The 16,267-nt window shown below is 32.0% G+C and overlaps 1 protein-coding gene across 1 annotated transcript; it reads right to left on the reverse strand.

Moving 5' to 3' along the window:
• Positions 1 to 987: 987 nt before the first annotated feature.
• On the reverse strand, positions 988 to 14,771 carry LOC123665190 (xenotropic and polytropic retrovirus receptor 1). Its single transcript, XM_045599533.1, has 12 exons — positions 14,735 to 14,771; positions 14,405 to 14,600; positions 12,572 to 12,725; positions 11,679 to 11,911; positions 11,053 to 11,314; positions 6,339 to 6,709; positions 5,025 to 5,172; positions 4,544 to 4,738; positions 3,483 to 3,655; positions 2,702 to 2,832; positions 2,086 to 2,241; positions 988 to 1,189 (listed from the first exon to the last, which is right to left on the reverse strand). Exons 2-12 carry the CDS (start codon positions 14,471 to 14,473, stop codon positions 1,072 to 1,074), a joined length of 2,010 nt encoding a protein of 669 aa, XP_045455489.1. The 5' UTR covers positions 14,474 to 14,600; positions 14,735 to 14,771; the 3' UTR covers positions 988 to 1,071.
• Between the last annotated feature and the right edge of the window lie 1,496 nt (positions 14,772 to 16,267).

Raw genomic sequence — 16,267 nt, forward strand, 5'->3', positions numbered from 1 at the left:
ATTTGATCGAAGTCTTACGAATATTTTTTTTAGTTATTGCTAATAATACGTATTTAATTATTTATTAATTATGTTTTTTTTTCTGTAAGCAAAAACAATTAATTTTATGGATTGAAACCAATAATTACCATTATAGCCTAAAGAACCTATTCACGTTCAGATGACCAGGACGAATGCCCCAAGTGTCGTGTATAGTTTGCTTTATAATCGATCTATAAAAGCAAGAACAATATGCGAATATTACAACAGTAACAGTAAAATTAATAATTTTCATCGTTATTAACAGAATTTGTTTGACATGATTTCTATTAGTGTGAAATAATAAATTTAACGGCAGCGTATCTTATGTTTATCGTACTTTATATCAATTAAATTGCTTATCATGAGAAGTATATTGATGGTACGAAGATAGTGTATACTATTTATAATTTGAAAGTAGTACCAAAAGAAATTAAATCTACGTTACAACTCGAATACCTTATGACGCGTATATTTTCATTAAAACTAAACGTTTATAGTAAGTATTAATTTTATCGATTTTAAATATTTGTGTAAAGTGTAAATAAAATTAAATATATATGAATAAATGCACTAATATTGCATGTTGTATTATTTTATTTTGAATACCCTTTTCAGGAAAAATAAAAGTATTCAAATTATATTTTTATACTTTCTTAATTATTTATAATACCTACTGAGTATAGCTTTGCAATTTTTTTTCCTAATATTTATTAGCTAAATTATGTAAAAATTTCGCCTAAAATTAGCAATAAAATCATTTTAAAAAATCTTTGAAACGTATTTAAAATCGAAATCAAGCAAAGCTGATACTGGGTTGTGATCCAGTATAAGCTTTGTTTGATTTTGTTCGGTAAAATAACAGATATACAACAGACACTTTTGATTAAATTTGAAGAAGAAATAGTTTTCTGTATTTAACGGTCAGAATTTTTACCCTATTTTCCGCAGAGTGAATAAAAACACACATTCTATATATTTATAAATATAATTCAAATAATACTTTAAACATCGCTTATAAATAATATCAAGGAGTACACGTATCACAGTTAGTTACAACATTTTGGAGGACAATTCGAGGTCCATTTGCAGATCTTGTATGGACTCCTTTTTGAAAAGCGGCTTTCTGTCGTTATCCTTTGTCTTTTTCGGATTCTTCTTCTTTGCTTGTCTGGTAAAAAAAAAAAAAAACAATTTCTTTTTATTACGTTGTTATGATATACTATATGATGATAGATAATATAATATTATCTATCATCATATTATCATATATAATGATAAATAATATTATATTATCTATCATATCTATAACGCGTACAGATTATTTCTTTGTCTGATTCAATCGCATAATCCGTTGTTATTAATGAAACGATCACAAGCTAGGTATAGTTAGTAATGATTGAAAAATTTCCGCTGCAAAATATTACATAAAGGCCGATTAAGAATTTTTAATGCCTAGTTGCAAGAGTGAGTAAGGGCGGCACGGTACCTGCTGACGTAAGAGTGGAGTAGGTCGGTACGATACCGGTTGACGTAAGAGTGGAGTAGTCGGTACGACACCTGTTGAAGTAAGAATGGAGTAGAGGCGGTACGATACCTGTTGACGTAAGAGTGGAGTAGGTCGGTACGATACCTGTTGACGTAAGAGTGGAGCAGGTCGGTACGATACCTGTTGACGTAAGAGTGGAGTAGGTCGGTACGATACCTGTTGACGTAAGAGTGGAGTAGGTCGGTACGATACCTGTTGACGTAAGAGTGGAGTAGTCGGTACGACACCTGTTGAAGTAAGAATGGAGTAGAGGCGGTACGATACCTGTTGACGTAAGAGTGGAGTAGGTCGGTACGATACCTGTTGACGTAAGAGTGGAGTAGGTCGGTACGATACCTGTTGACGTAAGAGTGGAGTAGGTCGGTACGATACCTGTTGACGTAAGAGTGGAGTAGGTCGGTACGATACCTGTTGACGTAAGAGTGGAGTAGGTCGGTACGATACCTGTTGACGTAAGAGTAGAGTAGAGGCGGTACGATACCTATTGACGTAAGAGTGGAGTAGAGGCGGTACGATACCTATTGATGACGCCGTCGGGCAGGTCCATCATGCGGATGATGAGCGCTTGGTCAGATGAATCAAGCGGTGCGACGGATATATCTCTGACTGCGCGGAACTTGCCACAGTTGTTGAGGTGCTCGTTCTCCAAGCGAAAGAAGTTCCAGATGAAGCGTCTGTAAGAAAAAGAGGAGATCGGTCAAATGAGACGATTGAAATTCGTCTTACAGTAGTAGTACGAAAAAAAAATTATAATAAGTCAACGCTATAAGGGTATAGTGTTTTTTCCATTTCCATGATTGGTTGTGTACTATACTATTTATTTTTTATTTTGTAGTTAAGCTTCTTTCAAATTCTTTTCTTGTTTCATATATTAATTTTAATATTTAGGTTTTTTTTGCAAATAATTTAACATATGGAAAAAAAGACTTTTGAGCTATATAAGACACTGATAAAAAATCAGATACATATGCAAAATGGATTTTTTAAAAATAATGAACCCTAAACAGCTGAGGACTTGTACTTTTAAACTTGATAAGCATTTAATATGTTATATAATTATTAAATAAGGTAAGTTATGATCGAAATTAATATTAAATTTATAAAATATAATTCATACCTTGATTTGGTCCTTACCTAAAAACTTCCAGCGGCGCTAGTATGGAGACCATCGTTTCGCCGCTAACGATTTTGTTCTCAGTGAGCAAGAACGAAGGCACCCATATAAAACGTAAGACCAAGTCTTCTATAATTGCGAAATAGTAGAACTGAGGACAAATACATGTATGTTTTCACTTAGACTACCTAAATTTCCAAAATTAGCCAAACTTGGCGGCAAACAAACGCACGATTCGCCTGAGGTAAGCATTTTTTTCAGCTTATGAACGTCTGCAACACCGGAAGTTTACCCCCACTGTCAACACAGTGCATCTTCAGGAGATTTGGGTACTTTACTTACCACAGGTACACAGCACTTCATGAGAGCAGTATTATTTAGATTTGAACTTCCAAGCGACATTGAGTACGCTAAGCTAATTAGAAATATGTGTATAGAATTAATTTGATTGTAACAAACCCTTATACCCTATTAAATTGTTAAAAAATATATATTGCTGTCGATATTGCAGCTTGACTTGGGAAGTATCTCGACGTGACAGAAAATCACAGTGTATGTATGTGTGTGTGTGAGAAGTCGGCAACACTCTTTCATGCTCCTACACTTGTAAGTTTTCATAGACTACGAAGTAATACAAAGTAAATAAGGTAGCTACAGTTCCTGGGGTAGGTCACGGGTAGGGTCTGCAATGAGCTTGAGGTACAACTTTTGTTGCGACCGTCCATAAATAAGGTAACCGCTTACCATCAAACCATACTTTTGTTTGCCACGCTGATGGTGTTAAGAAAAATCTCATCTCACCCCAGGGCTATACACGATCTCATCTCTTAGGAAGCTGTTCTCAGAAGACGGTCCCACGCTCAGCAACCCCCAGTCCATCTTGACGTCCCACGTGTAGGTGTATGTGGACGAGATGAACTGACAGGCAAGCCACGTGTAGAGGAACGGATTGTCGTATGAATTTTCATAGCTGTCTGGAAAAAATAGTCACAATATGTTATTTAGTACATAACTATTCTAGATATCTGTTGTCAATGACTACTAGATATTTAGATAGTTTCTAAGATTAACTACTCTCGGACGCAATCTTTTGGATCTTGGATTAGCTTCTGACACAACGCTCTCTATGTTTTTTACTTCGTTACGTTCCATCTCCAATAAAATATATTTTGAAATAAAGACGTCATTACAATTTTTATATAACATTTACGCTTCGGAGACAAATTGACGTCATAATGTTGTATATGATATGATTATATTTTGCAAATTTTAATATGTTTGATGTATGTAATATCTATATTCTATTTTTATAAATGTTTCTTAAACGTGTTACTTTAACCTGTATATTGTGTCTTTATACACAAATATTTTGAATTTATGTTCGTATTGTGTGTGTTTTTCAACCTTCCACACTTCCACATACAATGATACAACTATTACAGCCTAGTACTGTGCTACGTGGTTACGGCCGTAAAGAATATAGCCACCCCCTATCTTCCCGTGGGAGTCGTAAGAGGCGACTAATGGATAACACAGTTCCAACACCACCTTGGAACTTCAAAAGCCGACCGATGGCGGGATAACCATCCAACTGCTGACTTTGAAATACACAGGCCGAAGACGGGCAGCAGCGTTTTCGGTACGTCAAAGCCAGCCCTGCGGTCACGAACCCGCCTGCCCAGCGTGGTGACTATGGGCAACACACATGAATTTACGCCATTTTCGACGCGAACTTGTGGAGGCCTATGTCCAACAGGGGATTGCGATAAGCTGAAATGATGATGATGATGACAGCCTAGTTCCTATATTTTAATAAAGAATCGTTAATGAATACAGGAGCCAAGATAAAATGATATATTTACCATTATAAATAGTCCGTAAAGTTGAAAACAAAACGACGAAAAACGTAGTGGAGTACTTCCCAGCGTTAACAAGATGAGGGAAGGCTTCCTTACTGTCTCTGTATCGACGAAGACACTGCCAGAAACGCGTCCACGCTGGTATTATATTGACTGCAGCGCGGGAAAATATAAACCATTTTGTTGTCTCGAATTCAGCTGTGAAATAAGTATGGGGTGTTACAAGCTTCTTATAAGATCGAAGCTTAAAAACATTATACTTAATAAATGTAAATGTGTATATTTTTTAAGATGCACACATCGTGTGTTCTTGGATCTTGTGTACTTAAGTACCGGTGTTTTGCGAAACTATTAGGTTTTTTTTTAAATAAATGTACATATAAAAATAAACACTCATCTTACTGCATATAGGTGTTACAAACAATATTAAGGACTATACCTAATGTTTATTGGATAAACAAATATAAAAGAAAACCAAACTCACAATCAAAAGAGTACCAGTCAGAGCCGGCGATGTAAAAACATATCAAGTAATGAAAATCAAGGAACGCGAAAGTGAAAGAATTCCATTGATCAGCCAGCCAGAAATCCGCGAATAAAACTGGCATAAATGGAGCCGCTAAGATTCTACCCTGAAACCATAAAAACAAAAGATCAAAAAAAAAAAACAATGAATAATAAAAATACTTTACTAATGGACAAAGGCGAATACTTATTCAGTTCTTTAATATGATTATCCGCCATATTAGTTTTCTAATTACGTCATATAACTATGTCATCTAAAATACTAATTTCCCAGTATGGTTATTACAGAATCTTATGTGCCAACATATTTACGATTTTCTTTCCTTGGCAACCCTTCTCTTCATCTATGCCTTCGCTCTCAAAACGACAACAAATTGAGTGTACCAATTCACAACTCGAGTTCGTATTCTAAATCTTTTACGTTAAAGGCTGTTAAACTGTGGAATACACTACCACCAGTAATTCGTCAGTCTCCTTCTATCTTTGTCTTTAAATACCGCGTGAAGCATTTCTACCTCACTATGACTTAAATAGCATGTCTATGCATACTTATTTCCACTGTTTATACCCATCTCTCTATCGCGTACGTTTATTCATTGGCTTATGTATGTGTATTTACATGTTTGTTTTTATGTATATGTATATATATGTGTATGTGTTTGTATGTATGTATTTATGTACCCGTATTTGTGTATATGTATGAATGTGTGTATATAAATATATATAAATTTATATGATTTATTTATTTATTTATTGTATTTTAGTTGCATGTGTATATATGTATGTATGTTTGTAGAAATTTATATATGTATTCTGATTGAACGTTATTACTATTGCGCAAGCCCGTTACACTGCTAGCTTTTTTCTGTTGGGTAATCTGGAAGAGATCGCTATTTAGTGATAAGATCGCCCATTGCACTATATGTGTCTAGAATTAAGGTTTGCTATGTTATACTATCTTTAGTTGCAATAAAGTGGTTTATTATTATTATTTACATAGATAATGGATTACGTTTAAAGATAAAATGTTGTTGATTATTTGACTTTCACAAAAATTTTAGTTTTTAAAATCAGCAATTATTTTTTACCATTAATTTGATAACCTAAAAGTGTACCATAGTTTAGCACACCTTATAAAATAATAATAAACAAAGCTACTACTGAGAAATTTGTATTTTCACGATACTATAAAAATCGCGTTTAATTCTTTAATTGAATATAAAACAAGATTATCTTTAAATTATAAATAAATACATTAAAAACAAAAACTTACACAGATCTTCAAAAACCAGAACCTCGCCTCGTGTCTAAACACCCTCAGCGGGTTCATTAAAAACACTAACATTATTATCACCAACGCCAGCGGAGTCACAAACGGCGGTACACTCAAACTTGCACTATAAATAAAACTCAATATACTAAGCGCCCAAACGACACCGAAAATTGACGCTAATTCCATTAAATGTTGTTCAGACAAATGATTTCTAGGATCCAACTCGAATATAAGTACATGATTAACGCCCGATGATCTCCATCCATATACATTGATTCCGATTAAAAAAACAAATTCGACTAAAAGAAACGGGCCACGGTATAGTCTCGTCGCTATTTGGACGTAGTCCGTGCCCCCTTCGTGGAATAGTGCTGGAACAATTGAAATATAGGTTTAATGACTTAGATAAAACATTTTATACTGTTAATATATGCAAAAGTTTGCGAGGATGTATGTTTGTTACTATTTCACGCTACTACTGAATTGATGGCAATTAAAATTGGCACATAGTTGGCATCTGGAGATTATATTTTATGGAATAAGATTATTATGGAAATTACGCGGGTTAAGCCGTGTAGCTCAATTGTTTTTTTTTTTAATAATAATAAATTTAAACATACATACACGGTCGTCTGTTACCAAGTTAAACAAACTAGAGCGTGCTTTAGATAACAGTCTGCTCAAAAAAATTTTTATACTAACGTACATAAAAATATATATATACTACACATTGACTCGGGCGGACCGTCGTCGCCGATGGACTAGTTTATACTATTTTACTAGCTTGACTAGAAGTAATGTTTTGCCTAGTAATATTTTATTCCTCCGCTTTTATAATTTACCACGATCCTATAACCCTTAAAAGATAATCATAATTAATATGGCAAGGAAAAAGACTGACTAGTAATGTTTCCATTTACAAAGTTTTGTAAGATAACATACATACAAAATAACTGTGTTTCGAAAAAAATCGACTTCAATTACAATTAATACAACGTAGGTAGACGAAAAAGTAGTCAAGTAAATACGCGTTATCAAAGATTACTCAACAAGTACTCATCAGAAATCGATGAAATTTAAATGTGACCACATGATAAACATCGGCTTTCGATTAAATTAAAATTCATTAAAATCGGTACACCCATAAAAAGTTATGCGCATTTTCGAGAGTTTCCCTCGATTTTTTTGGGATCCCATCATCACATCCTGGTTTTCTTATCATGGTACCAAACTAGAGATATCTCCTTTCCAAAAAAAAGAGTTATCAAAATCGGTTCATAAATGACGTAGTTATCCCCTAAAGCTGAAGAGTTTGTTTGTTTGAACGCGCTAATCTCAGAAACTACTGGTCCGATTTGAAAAATTCTTTTAGTGTTAGATAGCCCATTTATCGAGGAAGGTTATATAGCCTTCCTCGATAAATGGGCTATCTAACACTGAAAGAATTTTTTTAAATCTGACCAGTAGTTCCTGAGATTGAGCAAAGAAACAAACAAACAAGCTTTATAATATTAGTATAGATTACTCAAAAAGTACTTGTCAATCTTAATTTAATTTTCAACGGATGGATGGTCTTCGTGATTATATTTTATCTTTGTTTCTTTTATATCTTTTTCTGTGCTGTGTACATTCCTTAATAAATAAATAAAAAACTGACAAGCTATTATTATAAATGTACCAAACTATAAATACATTGTTATACATAAGAACTCAATTTACTATTATTGCTGACGTAATAGCTATTGTGATGATCGCAAATCACGACAGAGAATTTTTATGTTAAGTTTTACAATAAAATTTGTACTATTAGAAACTGTGCTATGTATTATGACGATTAAATAAATGACTATTAAATAAATTTAAAAAAAAGAAATTAAGACGGCGTTGCAATACTAACGGCTTATAATTGTGAACAAATTAAGCCTTTCAATTATTATAAAATAAAAAAATAAATAAATGAAATCATAAATATATTATAAAATGGAGTTATAGTAAATAATATTTATTTATTTATTTATTTACACTTTCGCACACTAATACAAGGTTTTAACAGCATAACAAATGAAATATAAAAATAAAATTTGCATCAGCTGCAACAGGCGGCCTTATCGCTAATACAGCGATCTCTTCCAGGCAACCTTTGGGCAGAGGACTAAATAAGAAGTGTGGGATGGGGCGCAAAAATGTTATGTAACATACATATAAACCTGTTATAGTCACAAACATACATGTACACCAAATACATTTACTTATATATACGTAACACTTACTTACATATACATACATTCAGATATATACATATACATATACACATACATATACATATACACATACATATACATACACATACACATACATACACAAATACATATATATCAATAAAAGTAAAAAAAAAAAAAAAAACTGATAAATATAAAAATAATATATCAAATTCTGTTAGGCTTTAGATTAATAACCGTCATTTTGGAGTTAGATAGGTTAGGGTTATTTAACCGACTTCCAAAAAAGGAGGAGGTTCTCAATTCGACTGTATTTTTTTTTATGTATGTTATTTGTAACGAAATTATGTCGATAAACGGTCTAATTTGGAAGTTAGATAGGTTAGGGTTATTTTTTTTTTAACGAAATTATGTCGATAAACTGTCAAATTTTGAGCTTAGATAATTCGACGGTTCTTAAGCTAGCCTTACCTCAAATTCTTAACTTGTAATTCTATATACCATTTCGGTAAGATAATTATACCCTCATATGTTTAATGATTAATATCCGGTACGTATATAAGATAATACATTATATGGACATATTATTATATCAGATAGGTTGCCTAATCGCATTCAGTTAACATTAATTACTAAAATTGTAATTGAAATATTTTCAGTCTTTTTCCTCAGATCTCGTATACTTACTATATTTTCTCCCGCGGTTTGATTACACGGTTATGTTTGTTCCGTTTTGTTCCGGTGAAAACATTTTTGAAGTAAATTTCTTTACACGCTTGACTTGAGCAGTAAACTGGTGAATGCGTGACAAGAGCGTTACAAAAAGTGTGAACGGATAGGCGAACGGAAGTTGAGAGGAAGATATAAGTTAGATGGAGCCAAAGAAGTTTTACTTCAGTAGTGTGGTCTAAAGCACACTCGTTTTTTTTTTTTAAATAGGTTCATTACTTTTTGAGTTTATCCATTACATACAAACTAAAAAAACTTTCAACTTTATAATTTTAAGTACATAGGTCTACAATCAGCTTCTCTGAATATTTGTTTTCATTTCTATTGCGTTTTCCAGTTGCATTAATCGTTAAACTGTGTTAAACAAATATTAATTTTCTAAGTTTGTATAGACCATGCAACTGTACAAATTTAAACAGCACTAGCCATTGGCTAACAGATTAGAGCGCTAACAAGCATGTTTGAATAGTACGATTTATTGCGTTATAAATATAGCTTAATTTTATACAAACAATTTATGGAAACACAGTTAACAAACAAATTATGGAAGCGCATGGTTTACAGCCCTATAATCGTTCATGTCATTATTCTTAGTCCTTTATTATGCTATTTGACTGTATGGTTTCTTAACCGACTTCCAAAAAAGGAGGGGGTTCTCGATTCGATTGTATTTTTTATGTATGTTTCCGCAGAACCTTTTATTGGGTGGATTTCGATGATTTTTTTTTTATTTGAAAGGTGGTACGTGTCACGTGGTCCCGTTGAAGTTTAATTGAGACCTGACAAGTACTTGTTTAGTTAGGTATCGCTAATAATATGTATTTACTTGACTTTTTGTCGACCTACCTCATAAACATATATAATTATGTATTATACTCATCAAATTTTGAATACATAAAAAAATTCAGTTGATTTGAGAACCTCGTCCTTTTTTGAAGTCGGTTAAAAACTGTAAAGAACGAAGAGAGTTTTTTTGTCCATTTTGTGTGGAAGTTTTAAATTGCGCATATCTAACATTTTGTAATGCTTTTTAAATATGGGACCATTTAAGTTCTTTAAGTTTTTTACAAAAAAAAAATGTTACAAAAACGTAATCATTACACATAACGAATGACAAAGAATTTCGCACGCCCAATTATTTTTTTGTAAAATTTTTAAACACATTTTACTGAATCTTTTGTATTTGAAAGGTGTAATAATTGAGAAAAAAAAAAAAAAACTTAAAAAAGGCGAAAAAATAACAGCTGTTCTTCGTATAAAATCAAATATAAAAAAGTAAGCCACGCGATCTACATACAATAAGTTACAAATTTAATTATAATATATATTCTGCTCAGCTATGATATTTTAAGATTAAAGAATTTACTTTTTACCCAATCGACTACAATTTATTACTAAGAAAATGTTTATGATAGGATTGTAATGTAGACCTTGTAAACACATATATAGCGAACCTCTATGTGTACATTTTATATGATGTTTGTTTTTTATTTATAGGCACTATATGGTGTAGTGTATAGTGTAAGGTCTGTTAAACAAGACTAGACAATTTTTTTTGAAGTATGTCCATTTTTTTGTAAACATACACATATACATCATACAGGATATCTAGTAAGAAAATGATTTAAGAATATCATGATAATTAATTTACAAGCCTTACTGTAAATTAAAACGTTTTTCATATGAAAGCTTCAAATAAATTAGTAACAATTGTATTTTGAATATGGCAACATTGAAAATATGTGAACAATATTAAATACACATACCTGATAACACAACAGATATAAATAGAACAATAAATGAACCAGAAAATAATCCAACTTTGAACGTTGTCCAGGGACTCTGCTGTTCCCCAAGGGGTGGTACCCTTAGCTTCTTCATGGCTTTCTGTCTGTCTCCCCCCTCTAAATCGTTGGTCACAGTAGCCTCTGTGTCACTTATAAGTCTATCAATATCTTTGTTTGTGTAGAAATGTGATGTTTCCACGTGTTCTGCTCTCCATTGCGCACCATTACTCACATTTAATAACTGTTCGAGATAACAGAATTGAAATATTAATTATTGATTAAATAAAATTTCGTTCAGTAAATGTGTATATACGAGTAGGTATACTTATAAGAACTATAACAGATAAACAATAAAAATCAGAAATTACATATTTTTTAAAAATAAGAGAATATCTATTTCTTTAGTTAGTTTAGTCTGAAACGTTTCTATACCTCTGTTTCAATGATGTGCATCTTTTATATTTTTTTTTTGTATGGAACCCGTTGTTATAAATAAAATCAAGATTAATTTTAGGATCATGGTAAAATTATTGTTTCCATTTGGTAAAAAAACTATGTATTGTTCTGTTTGTATTATAAAAAATTATTTTTCCTATAAAACGTACCTTATCATGTTTCTTTAATATTTTTCTAAAACCAGTGTAGTTTAAGTTCTGATAGTTTTGTAGTAGTATTAAGCTTAGGTAAAATTCACTGAACGCAAGTTTTAATTCCTGCACTTTTCGTCGTGGTATGGCCTTTTTACTGTCACCGCTCCCTTTAGGCTTCATTGTATCAAAGCGTGTTTTAAGTTCACTTTGTAATGTTGCAAATTTTCTTGTTGCTTCAGCTAACTTTTCTGTACAAAAAAATCTAAATATTAAACAATAATAAAAAAATCATAGCCACTATTTTAATTTTTATTATAATATGTAAAAAATAGCTTTTGCTGGCGGCTTCGCATGCATTGATTTTGTTTTAATAAAAAGTATTCTATGTTACTTCTAATACCTCCAAGAATAAGTGTACAAAGTTGTTTTATAATGATCGGTTAAGTAGTTTTCGTGTGAAAGTAACAAAAAATTTACATTCACGTTTATAATATTATTATGAAATTAGGGATTAGTGGTTGTTGGGTTAGGTCAATAAAATATGTTCGCAAACAAGTGGGATGTATTTGCCTATAGTGACGAGGTAAAAGGGGAAGATTTTTTAATAAAATAAGAGAAAATAAAAAAATTCTTAATTAGTAGCTTATATGCTACTTTTAATCAGGAAATCATATGGTAAGGGCCGCTAGGCCCACTAAGTTGCTACATTGTGACGTAATATTTGTTAAGGTATCACTAAAAGTGACTTAGTGAAAGGGAGAAAGGGAGGGAAGGGTCCAAAACGATACAATTTTGCGTGATGTATTATGGACGACCCCTTGAAACAATTCACAAAGTTTACAAATAAAATTAAATACATGTACTGATGTGTTTTTTGTTAATCGAAAAGATAAGTAAATAAAAATTACCAGAGTAAAAAGTGGTAATTTTTTTTAACTCTTGATCACAGTAGTGAAAAAAAGTTTCGTCAAAATTGGCAAAGTGTCGAGACAGCACTTCGGGCTCTACATTTTCAGCTGACGGTGCCTCCTCGACAGCTGTGTAGAGCATCGCCTTCATTTCCTAGAAATATAATAAGTAATGTTAAGCCCACCTTTTGTAGATTCATTAAAAATAATAAATAATTAATAAATAAATAAATAATAAATAAATAAATATCTACAGAATACACACAAGGTCGTCTGTTCCTAAAGTAAGCAACTTAATGCTTGTGTTTTTTTTTTTATGTCACTAGGTCGGCAAACAAGCGTACGGCTCACCTGATGGTAAGCGATTACCGTAGCTCATAGACGCCTGCAACACCAGAAGCATCGCAAGCGTGTTACCGACACAATCCCCAATCCCCCCAGGAGCTCTGGTCACCTTACTCACCAACAGGAACACAATACTGCTTGAAAACAGTATTATTTTGCTGTGATCTTCTGTAAGGTCGAGGTACTACCCCAGTCGGGCTGCTCCATATTTTGAGCAGGAAATTCCTGCTGTGCCCTACCTCAGTTAAAGGTAACAGCTGACTGGTATATTATTAAACAAGAATTATTGGTCACATAAACTATTTCATGCAGTGACCAATACTGCTTCTGGATATTCTGTATACTTCCTGTTTTTATCATTAAAGCCTGAAGTTTCTTGAAGCAGAAGCAACAGTGGGTAGTGTGAGTTCTCTTCCCATATATGTAGGTAGCCCAATATAACATAGGTACTTTTAATAATTTCACATACTACTTCAGGAACCCATTTTTATTAAGATTTGTAACCAAAGTCATAGGTCTTACTGATAGGTCTGTTTGCATTTGACAGAATGATTTTAAAGCAAACATTGTAAAATACATGGGCTGAATTTATGCTGTTTAGAGGAAGTTCATAGACAACATATAATGTTTATATATAATTTGCAACAATGATAGTGAAATGTTAAAGCTCAGACACAAGTGGCATGTTAGGCTTAAATCGAAAAAAATGTAATCAGAGATATTAAAAAAAAACTTAGCATGATAAAAATAGGAAATATAGAATTTTTGTGTTATAATGGTAGAAACAAAAAACACACTTTGGGTAGAAGAAAAAAATATAATATAAGTAGACAATTGGTTTACACTTCCATCTATTAAACACTTAAAAGTAAACTTGTTAGAATAGGCTAAAAAATACATAATAAATTTATTTTACAGGAATTTATATATTATTTAGATTTTGTTTTAAAGTACCTAATTGAAAATTGTACAAAGAAATAAATTTAAATTTAGATGACCATTTTTGCAAAATACCTCCTATGTGCTATAAAAAAGTTATTTATAATTCTTAAATCTTTCCAGACAGTCAAATCTAGCAATAACGATTTCAACGACATCACTAAGATACGATGAAGTAACTGTATACTTTATATCATGTATTTTTTTAATAAATCCTAATTTAACCCTCAATTTGCTTAAAAGGTGTATGTTATAAATTATGTTTTATGTCATTTACGCAAATAAGAAATTAATAATTGTAATAAAAAAATAGTATTCTATTATTCATAACACACAATGCATCATTTCATTGTGAATAAATATTATTTTGCATTTGTTGCAGTTACACACATGTGACTAACAAAGAGTACATTTATTCTATGAAATCATACAAAAATACTATTTAATAGATAATACAAAATAAAAATTATTGCACTGTATACTTGGTGAACATTATATTTAATTTTAGAATATTTATATTATATTATATTTATATAATATGAATTATACCTCATAATTTATGTATTGCTTTCGCCATTCCGGTGTTATATGGGCACTAAGATGCTCAGCGAACTTCATTTTTACGTCCTTATTCCACTGCCTTCGTCTTCATTCAACGGACAACGAGAAAACAGTGCATCTAAAGTAGCTTCTTATTTACACACGTTGATAACGATTAAACGACGCTGTTATACAAATATAGATTCTGAAATATTGTAATGATCTATATGTTCTAAAGACGAAAAATTATTTAAAAATATAACAACTCTAAAATCGACATCAACTATAATTAAGGCAATTATACGAGGAAAAAATAGATATAAATTAAGTAAAACGCACTGTACACGACTACTCAGTATATTAGGACATTGACACTGTCTTTTGACACTGTCTGTCAGTGGCTTTAGATTGCTTATGTCAATTCCAGGATCAAGCCCATAGATTTTACACTTATATACTTGATCAAGCATACTCAAGAAGCTTATACATAATTGTGTTTGCTCGCAAACGAAAAAAAAAAAAACCGACTTCAATTACATCGACGAGTAATACAACGTAGATCGACGAAAAAATAGTCAAGTAACTACGCTTTATCAAAGATTACTCAAAAAGTAGTTATCAGATCTCAATAAAATTTATATGTGACCACATGACAAGCATCAGCTTTCGATTAAATTAAATATTATTAAAATCGGTACACCCGGTAAGAAGTTATTGCGGATTTTCGAGAGTTTGCCTCGATTTCTCTGGGATCCCATCATCAGAACCTGATTTTCTTATCATGGTACTAAACTGGGATATCTTCTTTCCAACAAAAAAAGAATTATCAAAATCGGTACACCCAGTAAAAAGTTATTGCGAATTTTCAAGAGTTTCCCTCGATTTCTCTGGGATCCCATCATCAGATCCTGGATTCCTTATCATGGTACTAAACTAGGGATATCTCCTTTCCAATAAAAGAAGAATTATCAAAATCGGTACATCCAGTAGAAAGTTATGTGGTATACTACAACGTAGGTCGACGAAAAAAGCGTCAAGTAAAAACGCATTATTAGATATAACTCGAAAAGTAGTTGTTAGATCTCAAATAAATTTAAATGGGACCAATTGACACACACGACCGTTAGATTAAAAGAAATTTGTCGAAATCGGTCCACACGGTCAAAAGTTCTGATGTAACATACATTAAAAAAAAAAAAATACAGTCGAATTGAGAACCTCCTCCTTTTTTGGAAGTCGGTTAAAAACACTGGAGAGTGCATCGTAAACAATACTTTGAAGACATCCTTTTTTTAATAAAAAAAAGGTGAGCAAATGAGTAGGCGGTCACCTGATGAACCATTTTTGATAATCCGTTTTCGTTGGAAACCATGATAAGAAAAGCAGGATCTGATCATGAGATACCAAATAAATCGAGGGAAACCCTCGAAAATCTGAATAACTTTTTACTGGATTTTGATAATTTTTAACTTAATCGAAAGCCGATGTTTATCATGTAGTCACATTTAAATTTCATCGAGATCTGATTACAACTTTTGGAGTAATCTTTGATAATGCGTATTTACTTGACTATTTTCGTCTGAGGTCTACCTACGCTATATTATTTGTCGATGTAATTGAAGTTTGTTTATTCCGTTATTAATCTTGTCAGTTCCACACTTGAAAGTCAGAGGTATTGAAATGATTTGAGCAAATGACACTATTTCTTGTGGGCGTCCAAGTTAGTTTGTTATTACAAAAAAAAAAAAAAAATACCTTGTATGCCTTAAATTTGAATTTTTAGGAAACCTGCAAAAATTAATATAAAACATTATGGTCGAAGTCCACACTAAGTAATTCTAGTAAAATGTGTTAATACTCGTAAGTATTGAT

Source organism: Melitaea cinxia, chromosome 23, assembly GCF_905220565.1.
Source record: "Melitaea cinxia chromosome 23, ilMelCinx1.1, whole genome shotgun sequence".
Classification (NCBI taxonomy): Eukaryota; Metazoa; Arthropoda; class Insecta; order Lepidoptera; family Nymphalidae; genus Melitaea; species Melitaea cinxia.

Coding starts and splice junctions, on each gene's coding strand:
- LOC123665190 (XM_045599533.1), bottom strand. CDS start 14,473: ATGAAGTTCGCTGAGCATCTTAGTGCCCATATAACACCGGAATGGCGA. Junction 11,315..11,678: donor TATTAAAGAAACATGATAAG/GTACGTTTTATA, acceptor TATCTCGAACAG/TTATTAAATGTGAGTAATGG. Junction 6,710..11,052: donor TATATCTGTTGTGTTATCAG/GTATGTGTATTT, acceptor CAATTGTTCCAG/CACTATTCCACGAAGGGGGC.